The sequence below is a fragment of the Dendronephthya gigantea genome, unplaced genomic scaffold (genome assembly GCF_004324835.1).
Source record: "Dendronephthya gigantea isolate DGI-Jeju-01 unplaced genomic scaffold, DenGig_1.0 000002F, whole genome shotgun sequence".
NCBI classification, from domain to species: domain Eukaryota; kingdom Metazoa; phylum Cnidaria; class Anthozoa; order Malacalcyonacea; family Nephtheidae; genus Dendronephthya; species Dendronephthya gigantea.
In genome coordinates, this window is record NW_021163012.1 from 868,862 (window position 1) to 883,488 (window position 14,627).

Sequence of the window (14,627 nt, forward strand, 5' to 3'; positions counted from 1 at the left end):
GAGTTAATTAGAGTAACAAATACGATAAACAGAATGTATATATTATGTTACAGTTTCTTTACTCATGTTGAACAGTTTCAGTGAATCGACTGAAAAACGAAACGACAAAATATATTGTTGACAATGTTTTTGCAGTGCAAATGCTGGTTTAGCTCTCGCATTATTCCCAGCATGAGGCGGTAGATTTTTAAAAAAAGGACTGGAATACTCTCTTTATTTAAACCATATCGCCATTTGTCCAAAGTTGTTCATATTTATAGCTGTATACCACCCTCTGTAACTAAATCTATAACAAGACTTCTCCACATCAGGGGCGAAGGTCCGAAACTTCCCATATCGGAAACTATCCACTCTTCCAGAACCAGTATGCACACTCGGGAAAAAGGGGCCATTGCTAAAAAATTCGTATTGCTCTTTTCGTTCGTTGAACCCATAGCCTGTCGGGAATGAATCACGTGCTGTGACTCCAAGTGATTCGGCCAATGAAAAACGTGTATAGTTCCCCAAGTCCCCTTTGAGACCGTATATGGTAAAAGCTTGCAGATGCATTCGTGGTATGTTTCGTGATCCCGATGCACCATAGTATGGATTGTGATTAGCAAAGGTGATTTTTTGAGTGATATTACGCAAGTCAATTTTATATACATACTCGTATTCATTAATACCACCTGTTTCTGGGTTATTGCCTCCAGCCATAATCATATATGAAGCTGATCTGGAATAAAAAAAAATGGAGATTACCTCAATGACAGCATATATCTACTATCAATATCTACTATATGCATGGCATGAAACCATAAAAGGCTTGTTTTGCTTGCAGCAGTAAGTCTACCTTGCAAGTAATTTTGCTCCCTGACTCAATGTGATAAGACCATGTGAAGATTGTCTTTGTTGTGGCAACCAGAGATAACCTTCAGGATGATTCATATTTAACATCAATTTATTTCTATGGTCATCACCACCAACTTCAACATAACCATAGCTTGCCAACATCCATCCACCATCATCAAATTTCATATCACAATAGGTGAGCGCCGGACGGGGTTCCCCACGCGGCTGGATCCAGTACATACCGCTGTTCAGGCTGTCACCGGCCTCTAAGATTTCACTAGCACTTCTAGCAGGGTTGTATTTCGATCCCAATCTTACACGGTCACAAAATAAACCAGTGTAAGGATAAGGACAACTGCACAAGTCATCTCCAGCACAAATACCGTTGTTTTCACAAGGCTTTGAACATCTACCTATAGTAAAAAAACACCACTTGACCTGTTTCCAATGACTTAGGATTTGTTTATAGATGCGATTTTAGCCCTTTATCAGATCGCAAGGATAAGTCACGGATTCAAAAACAAGGCCACTTAAACGCATTAAAGCATTCGTAACTATTCACTGGTTTTCATCTATTTAAGGCAAGAAAATCACACTGAAAATGCAGCAAAGTGTGACTGAACAGGCCTCATCACTGTAGAACCTTCTTAAGGACACGTTCTTCAAAGTGATCCTTCTTAAGGACACGTTCTTCAAAGTGATTATGATCATGAACTGGAAGTTTCAAACATACTTGTCTCACAATGGACGCCTTTGGTATGGACTGGACAACGACAGGAGTAAACATATTCACCACCAAGGCATTTCCCACCGTTTAAGCACAAACTGTCTTCGCAAACTATAACAATGAGATTTAATACACAATGACTCAATGAGTCATCCTAAGACACTAGCATAGCGCGACCTTGCGTTAATACGGTCACTGAAAGGCTGAAGATTTCTGACTGTATTTATACTAGGGGTTATTAATTCTGACATTAAGCCGGTCAGAATGAAGTGGCAGTGGAAACGAGGTCACCGTAATTAGGGGTGGCTATTTAGTGGGACTCTGCTTGCAACTATAGGACTCAGCCCACAAGCCTCCTTCTGCTTGTACTTTTTTATTCTTTACCTGGACATTTTGTTGAGCAGGCCTCAGCTAAGCTTGTTTTCAGATTAACGCATTCTATTGCCATATCAGAGCTTGTTGACGCCGGTTGATAAAACTTGACACATTCAGATACTAGTAGATCAAGATTTTTAAAACATTTTTGGCATTCCTCTAAGAGAAGATAAAGAGAAAATACTTAAAGCAGATTGGAACTCACTAGAGATTCAAGGCACGAAGCAAAATTTCTTACCGTTAACTCTTATTTTTTGACATTTGAGTATCATAACTTTCTTTTGAGTTTCACAAACAACATTTGTGTTTTGAATCTCATTGATAAAACCCTCACATTTCGTGTTAAAAGATCGCACGCCTTCGACACATTTTGAATAAATGCTCTATTAAATGGGAGGTAAGGAATTAGGTAATATCAAGTTATGACAGTGCATGTGTGTGTGGGCCTCTTAAGTCATAAATTTGCTGGTGTTTTATAGATTAAACGCGGAGTAGACATACACAAAATCGTCTAAACTTAAATTGCTCTACAATCAGAAATAGGTTTTACTTTTGTGGTAAGGCTAGTTGGAATTTTTCAATGCTTTAAACGTAAAGGTGTTTAAATCGTAATGCTAGCCAACTGTCTGTGACTCAAGGGGCTCTGCGCGCGTGAGACTTGACCACCTTTGTAGTCTGACAGTGACAGAGTGGCCTAGCACTATAAAGCTATATAGTTCTATAGTTTCAAATTCCATAAATCATTGAGAATCCAGTAAGATTAAAATGCTTGTTCCACCTTATAACTGTATGTCCCAATTATCTTGTTTTGACAGTCTAGCATACAGTTTACGTTTATTATATTTATCGATCATTTTTTCCAAAATAATAAACTGACCTGTTGTTGTTCAGAGGGTACAGCGGCTTGCTTGAAGTCAATAAGACAGAGCAAGGTTAGAACGAACAATGGCATTATAGTTGATTGTCCAATACGGAGATAAAAAGTCACTATTAGCAGATGATCTCTTGAGATGTAAGCCACGATAAGTGAAGATAGCAACTCCAAGTAATCTGATCTCGAATACGTGATGGAATACCAGAGTTGTACAGTTGTTGCTTTTTTATTTGGTTTAATAGCAAATTAATCAAATTTCTACTCAGGAATCTTACCAATTTGGTAGCAGAAACACTATTGTAAAAACATCTTTGTGTGTTCCAGGGTCATGTAATGAAATAATATGACATCATATCTTTCCATATACAATAATACCTCATATCAATAAATCTAGTCATCTTTTTGCAATTTGTATCTGAAGGACTCTTCGGTAATTTAAGTATTTCATGCCATATTGAATCTCATTATGTTCATATAAACACAGGAAGCTTTCTTATCTTTAAAACAACAAGTTGACTAAGCACATAGTGTTGACATATTGGGGAGAAAAGACTAATCAAAAATATTGTGTGAGAATTTAACCAAAAATGGTTTCAAAACAATACCAACTTGATTGGTATTTGTGCGTAATACTAATAATAAAAAATGTTATATTCGTCCACGTTCATACGAGGTTTAACCATGAAATTTATATTGTATCAAGTGTGCAATATGACTATTCATAGAAAGACAGCGCTAAGCTGGAGTTCTATTCAAGGGTGAAACAGCGTCTTGCGCTGACAACGTTAATTTATCCAAAGTGAATTTACATGTGAAGTTACAACTTATTTTACAGGATTTCCTTTAGTTTCACGACTTTTTCTTTTATATTTTATGCAGATAGATTGCGCTCAAAAATCATGGAAGTTTTATACGATACGGTATTAAATCATACAAATGGAGAATAGCATATGGCGCGCGTCAACGTACAGTCCATTAAACGATTGCATGAAACAATCCCAAAGGCCAACAGCCGGCTAATGAAATGATGAGACCGGGTTGATAAACAATCCATCGTAATAAAATATATAAAATATTGTTCCTATTTCGAGTTGATTTGGTATTATTATCCAGGCCATCACTGTCGCAGCTTGGCGAGTCTTTGACTAAGTTCGTCCTAAGACGGTAATAAATACTTTGATGAAAATATCGTAAAAAACGTAATAACACTTAACACTCAGGAAATATGAAATGTTCCTTAATTGAAATACCGAACATTTTGTTTTTTAGAGAGTAATTATTTTAGGGATAACAGACACTGACAGTATTAAAGAAAAAAAGAAAAGGTGAGACAACCAAATACCTGCTCTACAGAGGCTGTAGACGCCCCACCAAGTTGAGATGTTTGAGGTAGTTCCATATTTGTGTCCAATCTTTGAAACAAAAAGTGAAAAAAAAAACCTGTCAGTTTCTTTTTAAAAAAAATGAAATAAATAACATGCTTTGCTGTTTATATTTGTCTCAAAAATTCACAATCTGTTTAGAAGGTAGGGAAAGGACTAGCACTAGTTGTTGATTGGTTAATTACTTACCCATGTTCATCAGCAACTTCCTGCATAAGTCGATCAACACTGTCCTGTTTTTGAGAAAGAAAACAGTTGGTTGAAGTTGATTATGCAAAGGCAAACTGGCTTGGGTAACTGAAGAGTGGTTAGGTTGTTACAGACCTGAGGTACTGATGTTGTGACACTGTTTGACATTGAATTCTCCATGACTCCTGATTGCACATCTAAGTCTTCAAACTGTTTCTCGAATTTCTCCATTAATGCTGAAACCTGAAAAATAGCAACACACAATCCATCCAACTTAACGATCAACTCAACTCAACAAAATGATCCAACTTAACCAAGAAACATCAAAGTTGTGTATCTTATTTTTTTACAATTTTACCTTTTCCAAGTTCATTGACTTCAATGCGGCATCCATGGATTTCACAACACCAGACATCGAACCTGTGACCTGTTAAATTTAGAAGACAATTTAGAAATTATAGCGATTGATATAGTACAACAGGGTATGATTTATCTTTTACAACCCTGTGACAGCAGGTGTTTTTTTAACACCTGATATATATACCTGTTTCATTGTGACCGCTGTCTGTACTCTCTGTGAAACAGCATCAATTCGAGAACTCATACGTAAAAAATTCAAAGCCTAAAATATAAAAAATTGAGCCTTTTGAGAATTACATGATTTGGCCTTAAAATCATGCTTTAAATCATCATTGCTCTCCTAAACTTGTCAGATGTGTAAGTGCTTTTATTTGCACATCTGTAACTTATTCACTTGTTCACATCTCTGAAAAGAAGAAAATTGCACGTAGCATTGCCATACAAATCCCCAACTAGTATATAAACATGCGCTCGTCCATGAATTGAATGAACTTACTTGACTCTTTTGCCTTATTGAGTTTTCTGCATGTATCTTAGCCCCTTCCATGTTTCCTTTCTGTATTGCCTAAAGAAACATCTTTCATCAATTATATATTCTCTGCACTTACTCTAAAGGGAAAAGTAGTAGAGAGCAAGATGAACACCTTGAATGATAAGTTGAAATTTTTCTCAGAAATACGTGAGAATATGGCCTGGAACAATTTAACAACTGAAAATGTGGTTAAACGTTTTGTGGACAACAGCTGGTCTTAGTTGCTTACCTTTTTTATTTTCACTTTTTCAGCTTTTTCCTCTTTCTCGCATTTTGTTGCACTTCTCTGAAGTTGCTTGGCAGCAAACTAAACAAATTTTGAACTTCAATATTTCTATACATTGAGAAGGGTGTTTATCAAAGATCTAACAGAGGTCATTGCAAAGTGTATGTTCATATAAAGGTGGCTCTGCTTCCTCTTAACACAGTAGGAACCATATATTAGCCAAAAGTTGTATGAGACAAATGAGATATGATGGTCATGTAAGTACCCAAAAACTTAATTCAGTTTACCTTTAAATTAAATAAGTGTTCTGTAGTAAGATATTCAGTAAAGGAAAATAACCATATATAATAATTCTCAATATCATGTTTTGCTGATAATAATTATGAATACACTCAAATATAACTGAAATTAAGATAACAAAATTAGTCTAGAGGTAACACATAAAAACAAGCTTTACCATTTCACTTTGAACTGCATTTTAAATGGTAAATACATACATTAAAGTGATTAAACACCGTTGCAGTATATTTAAGAGAGTTATATCATTTTGAGGTAGTAATTTGACAAATTTACGCGATATAAAGTAGGTATTTCTATGTCTTAATATGAACACATTTTGTAAAGGATACTTTCGAGTTGGCTTGACATCCTTCAGCTTCTTCTGCACCTTTCAAAACCAAAATAAACGATAAACTTTGGTGAATTTTGGTATCAAAACAATGTCATAATAAATTATTCTGCTTCTTGCTAAAATTGCTACCATGACGTCATATTACTCAGCATTTTTCGCCGACAAAAATCCGCGAAAAAAAGTCGAATGAAGTAAAAAAAGCGGACTTATTATTAACGGTAAAACAGCACTACGCACGCGCTATTGAATTATAACTGATTATAACCTCGTCTCCCCAAAAATTGTATACGCAAATTATGGTAACTATGGCAATATTTGGATGGTATTAGGGCTACCTACGCGATCTTACTCATCAAATTTTACCAATATTAAAAAGTCGCAACATATTACCCTCTAGATTAATCATTAACCTGGAATAGTTACTAATGACGTAATTTATAAACAAACTACAATATGGCTGCCAATATACCAGCAAATCTTAAAGTTATCCAGCCATTTCTTAAGCTTGCAAAGGAGTATGAAACTAGAGATCCAATCGTGGCATACTGGAGTAAGAGACGGAATTGTATTTTACTGAATTTTAACACCCTAGACATGCCAATGTTTGTAAACGTTTTTCCTATTGTAACAAAGTATTAAAGTTTGTAGTATTAAACTTTTCACATAGGTCGTTATCATGCAGTCCAAGTGGGTATTAAAAATAAAACTAAAGAAAATGTTTCTTTTTTAATGAATTTAATGGATCTCTTGGAAAAGGTATGAAATACGTCCTATGTTATTACTACAAGTACAATGATATACATAAAGTGATAATAAACCTTATGAACGAACTGTTTGTTGAATATTTTCTTCAGACCAAACAGAGTCAAAGTCATGAAGAAGCCATAACTAATGATGTGGTTGCCCAAGCTCATTTGGAGAATAAGGGAGTACAATTATTTTTGTGGGCAGATTCTGAGGATAGAGCAAGTCGGTTCAACAAGTATGTATACTTTATTGGTTACCAAACAAATTAAATATTTTATTTCTCCAGTGGAGAGAATAGTATGGGCTACATCAATTATATGATATTGAGATTATAATTTCCATATTATCACAGGAATGTAGTCAAGTCATTCTACTCTGCATCTCTGATATTTGATATTCTTACCGTTTTTGGTGAACTTAATGATGAGGTTGGTATATTAAGTGTGGTATGGTCATCAATAGTACTAGCATGAAGACAATCAGCATTGTCTACCATTATCACAAGAATACCTCTTCATTCTGACAGATTGCAGCTCAAAGGAAATACTCTAAATGGAAAGCAGCCTATATTAATAACTGCCTTAAGAAAGGAGAAACACCTGTACCAGGTCCCGTTGGTGGTGATGGTGAAGATACTCAGCTACCAAACATAGCTAGTGGTCCAGGACTACCCTATCCTGAACAACCTCCAAGCAACCTGCCAAACTTGCCTCCATCTGTTGTTTATCCTCCAGGAGGCCCACCTGCAACTCAAAACCCCCAACAACCCCAGTACCCATCCCAACCTCAATCCTACCCAGCAACAAATGCTCAACCACCACAGGTAAGTAGTATTTCTAATAACACTATGGTGCATACAAGTTAATATATTCTTTCAAAAGACATACCTGTAATTTTTTGTTTTTAAACTTTTTAGGCACACCCAAGTCCTCAAAGTTCAGCCACCTCATCTAAGACTCATTTGGAACCTATGGATTATGCAAAGGCTCAGAAATATTGCAAATATGCATCAAGCGCTTTACAGTACGAGGATGTTAATACAGCCATTGATAACCTACAGAAGGCATTAAAACTTTTGCAAACTGGGAAAGATTCAGGATGAGATCGAATTTATTTTCACTAGGATAGATTCGATCATCGCTAGGATATTCTGTAAATTTTCATCTTCAAAGAAACTGTTTCCATTTCTGTTTCATGGTAAATGTTCCAAAGGTGAAAACATGTTTCAAAATAAATACTGTAGTTAATTTAGTTGGACCTTTGTAGCAATTACAATGAAACAAATTAACTATTGAACTAAAGTAACTATTATTGATATGAGTGTGTGGTAATGTAATCTAAAATAAACCAGTAAGTAAAAATATTAGTGGTATATTGGTGGTAGGTAAGGGGGTGCCCCTCAAAATACTAGGTTCAGCATAGGCAAGGCTAGTACACCTATTTGATCACACCCACACAACAGGAAAGGCATGAGTGGGCAGAAAGGGTGTTTTAAGACTCTTGGGTATAAGTCTATCATCTCATTGGTGGATATACCAGGTTAAGGAAAAATGAAAAGTGCTTAGATCACGTAGTATGACGTCAACTGACGTCACAGCAGAATAGGACATGCAGGCTGGCATACCTATTCCGGACGTGTGTTGGCTATACCCGCAGAAACCCGCCATCATATTAGAACGAGAGGTTGAATTGTTTACACATTTGACGTCCTGTTCTTTTGGCTTTACGAGTTGCACAATTTTATAACAGACCTTCGTTTGATACATGGTAAGATTGAGCATTGATCATGATTATAGTGTAGTATTTTTATGTAGTATTTCTGTATATATTACGTATATATATATATACTTCTAGTATATTTACTTACCTACATGTTTGATGTATATTCACTGATTCAGCCACAGTTTGATATACTTTTTATATACAGATACCGTGATCATGATCCTAAATAGATTTCGAGGATTAGGTTTGTCTACAATACGAGATACCCAAAAGTTGACAGTTTTAAGATCTGCTGTACTGTCAAGCAAGCCATACTGTAGTAGTGTGGAGAGGAAATCACCCATCACAGGTATATGGTACAAGTAATTCTGATAATCTGCCTACCCATACACACCGGTGGTTTGCAGACAATCTACTGGGAAACAGTATGTATTGTCTGATGATGCAATAGAAACTATTCAATATTCTATCATTTAAGTGATGGTACTCTTACGAGAGAAACATTTACCTTTGCTTTGTTAGAATGTTCGACTAAAACAATATGGGTCTGATTCAAACCATGGCAAACCATTTTAGTTATGGTTCCACCCAGAGTAACATCCTTCAATAAATTTACCTCATTTCCAAGCCTGTGACCACTATATATACCATATAAGATTTCATAGGAACTATGAAGGTATCCAAAAAATTAGACAGTTAATTTCATGCACCATTCTTTGCAGATGAAACAGATGAAAGCCATTATACAGTTCCTCAACATCATCTCTCATATTTGGATAAAATTACCTTAAAATTGTTTGGAAACATCAAAGGTGAAATTCCATCTGAAGTCAGGTGAGATGGATGGTGTGGCTCATTACATCTTACATGAAGATTCTCTATTTCTAATCCTCTTTATCTCTTTATTTTTTTCTAGTTATGCAGTGATGGAGAAAGCAGATTCAAAACGCCGTATTGCCATCAACCTCTTCTTGGTTGCATTCTGTGGATTTGGATCCATGATTGTTGTGTATAATGTGAAGAAGAACCTACAAAATGACACTCAACAGAACATTTATGCTCAGAATAGTCAAAGATACCAACAAGAAGAGAAATAAACAAACATCATTTTATTATTCTACAATAGTTTAGAACACTGTACATAGTTATAAAATAGTTATTCTCTATTGTTATGTGTTTATGGCTGAAAATCAATTAAATGGTGCTAAGGAAGGAGTCTCACCTTATGACCATCAAGTTTTCAGGTTTTCTTCTCACTTGTAGTGATACTCAATTTGCATTACACCAGCTTCCAATTGATGTCTTCTTTACACAAAAATTTTAACTATAAGCTGATCTTTCTAATTATATTTCTTCTATACTTCTTCACTATCATCTTTTTCCTTCTTCCAAAAATCTCATCCATATTTTCTTATACACTAGCTCCATGAATTCAGGTTGTTGTTGCTACAGCATAAACTTTCATTTGATTTCAGATCCTCAGAGCTTCAACATGCTTAATCAACAAGATGCTAAGGAAACAAATAATTTTACTAAAGCGATTCCCTCATCCTAACAAAATAGTTATCTTATTGTACTGTACATAGGATATACACAAAACAGCACTATTTACACATCTTGAGCTGTTGGTCTTAAGACCTTCAGCTCAAGAAAATTTTTCATCTTTACATCAAAATCAAAAGGTCTCTGGAACGGTTCTCGGTAGCGATTTGACATGTTTCGTCCAAGGTACGTGATCAGCTTACATCTCTCTTCAAACTTCTCCAATTTCTTTTTGTACTTCGTTCGCACGTACTCGCTGCTTTTGGGGTTGAAAGCTAAAAAAGATGTTATCATTTTTGTGAAAGTTGGAGCAATATGCTGAGGGTTAATCTATATACTCTACCAAGGTTATCTTCACTAAAATTTTGGAGAATGCTCTGGAAAATTGTGAAATATAAAGAGATAAAGCTGACATACCTTTCAAATGATAAGCAACATAAAGCAGAGCAGATCGTCGTGCAGTTAAGAAGGGGTACTTAGGCTTAAAACAGCCCACAGATGTTAACGCTTTTGTGATCGCCTCTGATGCAGTTTGCTCCAAGAATCCCAGCATTGGTAGCTGATGTATGGCCAGGGGTGTACTCCTTGGAGGCAGCTTACGAGGTAGGGTCAAACCATGGTACACCTCAGGTGTTCTGATTTCAAGCGAAATTACATATATATTAACAAACGATGTCTTTTTGTGGGATAAAACGAATTTTCAATTCTTAAGTTCCAGAGTGAGGTATCATTAATGGACTAACCTCATGAACGTGTCTAGTTTTTTTTCCGATTGGAATGTGTAAAAAGAACCACGGTATTCCACCACCAAGTCTGGATTACCAGGTACGATAAATTCATATCTAAAATATGGTGGAAATAAATCTTAATTTTATACTTGGTAATCTCAACATTGAAGATGATTTATGATCATAAACTAATCGCAAGAACTCCGTTACCTTTTCTTTCCATCAAGATAAGTGACCGGACAATAGCCTTGAAGCTCAATCTGACATGGGAACCTCGTTTTCATTTCAGAAGCTGTCCTCCTTTTGGGCAACATATCAGGAGGGGGAAGAGCTCGTGGTGCCAGTGGGGGTACGTACGCACTTGGGTTCTCTAAGAACATCTCAAGCTCCTTCACTGTGTCCATCTTGTAATAACGACCACGGAACTCGGCAGCAAAATCTAGCGTAGGGTTACCAGAACAATCCACCAAGTGACCATAGTCAATGAAGCTGACTGGACAGTATTCACCATAATCCCCGAGTCTTTCGGCGAATTCCTTTGGGGTGACACACATGTTAGCGATCGAAGCCGCTTGTCCTTGAAGAAATGGAATAATCTCAACGTGTCTCTTTCATTTTCGAGGCTTTAAAACAGGGCCGCCGAGAGGGGAGCAGGGGGCATTTTGCCCCGGGCCACCAACTTGAAGGCTAGTTTCCACTCAGGAAAATTCCCATTTGGATCGGACAGGACAGGAAAGTTTCCTTTGAATAAACGCCGCCTGAGAACTCACCGACAAAGGAAATTTTCCTGTCCGTTCCGATCCAAAGGAGATTTTCCCTGAGTAGAAACTAGCCTTGAAGCGGCACCCGACTTGAGAAAGAACCTAAAATTAAAGCGCCTTAAAAAATGTTGGGCTCGGTGTATTATTCGCACACTAGTCGAAAGTACGAGTGACAGTCATTGTTATTTTAATTTCTAAGATATGATGATATTGTTAGTAAAAAAGTTTGTTTCTAAAACTTTTCCACAACGCTTTGTAGTACTTTATGCCTAGCAGACTCGATCATGGTCGAATACGCCATTTTACGGCGAATATATGACCATGGTCGTATATTTGCCATTTTCCGGCGAATATATGACCATGATTGTATATTTGCAATTTTCCGGCGAATATATGACCATGGTCGTAAATTTGCCATTTTCCAGCGAATATATGACCATGGTCGTATATTAGCCATTTTCCAGCGAATATATGACCATGATCGTATATTTGCAATTTTCCGGCGAATATACGACCATGGTCGTATATTCGATATTTTCCGGCGAATATATGACCATGGTCGTATCATGGTCGTATTGGCCGGAAAATGACGAATACGACCTTGGTCGTATCATGGTCGTATTGGCCGGAAAATGACGAATACGACCATGGTCGTATCATGGTCGTATTGGCCGGAAAATGACGAATACGACCATGGTCGTTTCATGGTCGTATTGGCCGGAAAATGACGAATACGACCATGGTCGTATCATGGTCGTATTAGCCGGAAAATGACCAATACGACCATGGTCGTATTGGCCGGAAAATGACGAATACGACCATGGTCGTATTGGCCGGAAAATGACGAATACGACCATGGTTGTATATTTGCCATTTTCCGGCAAATATATGACCATGGTCGTATTTTTGCCATTTTCCGGCGAGTATATGACCATGGTCGAATACGCCGTTTTCCGGTACACTCAACCATGGTCAAATATGCCGCTTTCGGGTAGACTTGATTTTAATTTCTAAGATATGTTGATATTGTTTGTAAAAAAGTTTGTTTGTAAAACTTTTTTACAACGCTTTGAGGTACTTAATGAGGCCTTGCAGATATTTAAAACCATGACATCATAGGGCCCCAGAAAAAAATTTTGCCCCTGGCCCCACAATTTTTCCCGGCGGCCCTGGCTTTAAATGAAAAATACTGTTGTGTACATACATACCCTCAGCAAGCCTGACCAAGTACCCTTGAATATCCTGTATATTACGTTTCGCCTGGTCAAACGCTGTCTTCCACACGAGCCACTTCGATCCAGTCCCATCAATTTGGATCAGATTTCTTTGCACGTTTTGATACCATGCCCTTACAGCTTCGATTTCTCTCTTCCAGCAAGCCAGACGTATGGAAATAATCGTATGGCTGTCGTGTACCGGGTATGTTCTGAAAGAAAACCCAAAGACAAAAAGATAACGCTCGGATGAACAAGAATGAAGAAAGGAAACGGAGAAAGAGGATATATTCGGCGAAGAATACCTGGATGGTGATCTTCTATCTTGAGTAGCTCTACGGAAGACGTCATCATCGTTGACACACAGCTCCACAACATTCACGGGAATGATACACTTCTCAGTCATCAGATCAATCTGATGTTTTGTCGTTGGAAATCCATCAAGAATAAACCTATGATCATCATGAAAAGTATTAAATTACATCATAAGACTACAGTACAATCTAAAGCAGGAGAACGGCATGGCAGCAGCTCCTTTAAAAGTTGTCCAGCACATTCCAAAGATATACAAAAAGACTTCTCAATGTTTCGACTGGAGAATTCGTAAAGGCCTTTCTCATAATGACGTCAAACACGGAAAGCCTGAAGTTAGACGAGGTTTGATTGGTTCACGCGAAAACTAATGAGCCAATCAAACTTCGTGTATCATCAGACTGCTTTACTTACCCTCTTACTTGACACTGCTGATCCATCAACACGACATCTAAGGCCTGCACGGCAAGATCATCTGGCACCGTACATCCAGTTTTTAGATGATGATTGATTTGTCGGACAAGATCTGTATTCGGCTGAGTCGTCAACAGACGACGTATAACCTCACCAATAGACAGACGAACCACACCATACTCTGCTACGAATCTGTTTGCCACTAAAGCGTTAATCAAATTAAGAAATTATTGAGACTGGCCAATAATACTATATGCTTTGTTATAAACTATATTTCAGCAATGACATTAGAAACTTTATTTTAGCAATCAGAAAACAGTCCTAGCAGGGCAAATTTTGGGATTATTAAGAAAGCTATCATGTAATTATTAGCTCATGTAGCTTAGAGATAAACTCATGAACTCGATTGAAGATTAAGAAAGAAGGAAATTAAAGGTAGAGAGATAAGCTAACACTCCATTCATACTCACAGGTAGTTTTTCCGGACTTGGGTGGTCCTATAATAGCCATTTGTATGGTTACCATGGGTTTAGGCGATGGCTGCTTCAGGTATTTCATAGGACAACTGATAAAATCTGACTTGGCTTTCTCTGATGACAAGTAGTAGATGTGTTGTCGGTAGATAACAGGATAGTTCATGGTACCACGTGGATAGTAAGGTTGAATAACATCGCCTTCTAGAAGCTGCAAGAAAAATATCAAAGAACAATAATAAGCAAAGCAGCGTTCAGGTTTAACTTTTGAGTCTGAGTAAATATGAGTAATGAGATCTACCTTAACAGGACACCATTTTCCAAATCTACTTGGGAACTTATATCCTCGGACAAGCATTCGATGAGCAAGTCCAGGCGAGACGGAATAACATCGTGAGAATAAAGCCTCACGGAAGTCGACGATGGGTTTAAGGGCTTCGTCCATACAATATCGCACTATTCGTGGTTTACGACTTGCGTCGATCTCCACACGAGGTACGAGAATTTCCTCCAGAGAATCCTGAAATAAATAAACACGTCAAGGAGTTGAAGATGAGAGGGTGAAGTTTGAGAGCTCTATGGAGTGT

At 37.2% G+C, this 14,627-nt stretch overlaps 4 protein-coding genes and 1 long non-coding RNA gene across 6 annotated transcripts in view; 2 read left to right on the plus strand and 3 right to left on the minus strand.

Moving 5' to 3' along the window:
- Positions 1 to 13: 13 nt before the first annotated feature.
- LOC114537525 lies at positions 14 to 2,905 on the minus strand. The gene is made up of 6 exons (XM_028558575.1): positions 2,811 to 2,905; positions 2,172 to 2,316; positions 1,943 to 2,092; positions 1,565 to 1,669; positions 833 to 1,244; positions 14 to 715 (listed from the first exon to the last, which is right to left on the minus strand). The coding sequence occupies exons 1-6, from the start codon at positions 2,883 to 2,885 to the stop codon at positions 214 to 216; spliced, it is 1,389 nt and encodes a 462-aa protein (XP_028414376.1). The 5' UTR covers positions 2,886 to 2,905; the 3' UTR covers positions 14 to 213.
- A 36-nt stretch (positions 2,906 to 2,941) lies between these two features.
- Positions 2,942 to 6,248, minus strand: LOC114537561 (charged multivesicular body protein 1b-like). The gene is made up of 10 exons (XM_028558618.1): positions 6,126 to 6,248; positions 5,784 to 5,803; positions 5,500 to 5,577; positions 5,235 to 5,303; positions 4,923 to 5,000; positions 4,737 to 4,805; positions 4,514 to 4,621; positions 4,379 to 4,422; positions 4,150 to 4,219; positions 2,942 to 3,963 (listed from the first exon to the last, which is right to left on the minus strand). Exons 1-10 carry the CDS (start codon positions 6,142 to 6,144, stop codon positions 3,925 to 3,927), a joined length of 594 nt encoding a protein of 197 aa, XP_028414419.1. The 5' UTR covers positions 6,145 to 6,248; the 3' UTR covers positions 2,942 to 3,924.
- Positions 6,249 to 6,397: 149 nt separating this feature from the next.
- LOC114537550 (vacuolar protein sorting-associated protein VTA1 homolog) lies at positions 6,398 to 8,237 on the plus strand. Its single transcript, XM_028558606.1, has 6 exons — positions 6,398 to 6,677; positions 6,795 to 6,883; positions 6,982 to 7,109; positions 7,227 to 7,302; positions 7,401 to 7,697; positions 7,791 to 8,237. The coding sequence occupies exons 1-6, from the start codon at positions 6,581 to 6,583 to the stop codon at positions 7,974 to 7,976; spliced, it is 873 nt and encodes a 290-aa protein (XP_028414407.1). The 5' UTR covers positions 6,398 to 6,580; the 3' UTR covers positions 7,977 to 8,237.
- Positions 8,238 to 8,523: 286 nt separating this feature from the next.
- On the plus strand, positions 8,524 to 9,770 carry LOC114535603. The gene is made up of 4 exons (XR_003688334.1): positions 8,524 to 8,641; positions 8,802 to 8,945; positions 9,319 to 9,430; positions 9,513 to 9,770. It is a non-coding gene; the product is annotated as an uncharacterized LOC114535603 (long non-coding RNA).
- Positions 9,771 to 9,862: 92 nt separating this feature from the next.
- LOC114535529 (adenylate kinase 9-like) overlaps positions 9,863 to 14,627 on the minus strand; it is a 28,833-nt gene continuing 24,068 nt past the window's right edge. For both annotated transcript variants that reach the window (XM_028556839.1, XM_028556832.1), the window contains exons 23-31: positions 14,342 to 14,560; positions 14,038 to 14,251; positions 13,568 to 13,769; positions 13,147 to 13,293; positions 12,836 to 13,053; positions 11,077 to 11,443; positions 10,882 to 10,980; positions 10,556 to 10,773; positions 9,863 to 10,413 (exon numbers count right to left, since the gene is read on the minus strand). In XM_028556839.1, coding sequence (XP_028412640.1) covers positions 10,205 to 10,413; positions 10,556 to 10,773; positions 10,882 to 10,980; positions 11,077 to 11,443; positions 12,836 to 13,053; positions 13,147 to 13,293; positions 13,568 to 13,769; positions 14,038 to 14,251; positions 14,342 to 14,560 — 1,893 coding nt within the window. In that variant the 3' untranslated portion in view covers positions 9,863 to 10,204. The remainder of the gene's footprint in view (positions 10,414 to 10,555; positions 10,774 to 10,881; positions 10,981 to 11,076; positions 11,444 to 12,835; positions 13,054 to 13,146; positions 13,294 to 13,567; positions 13,770 to 14,037; positions 14,252 to 14,341; positions 14,561 to 14,627) is intronic.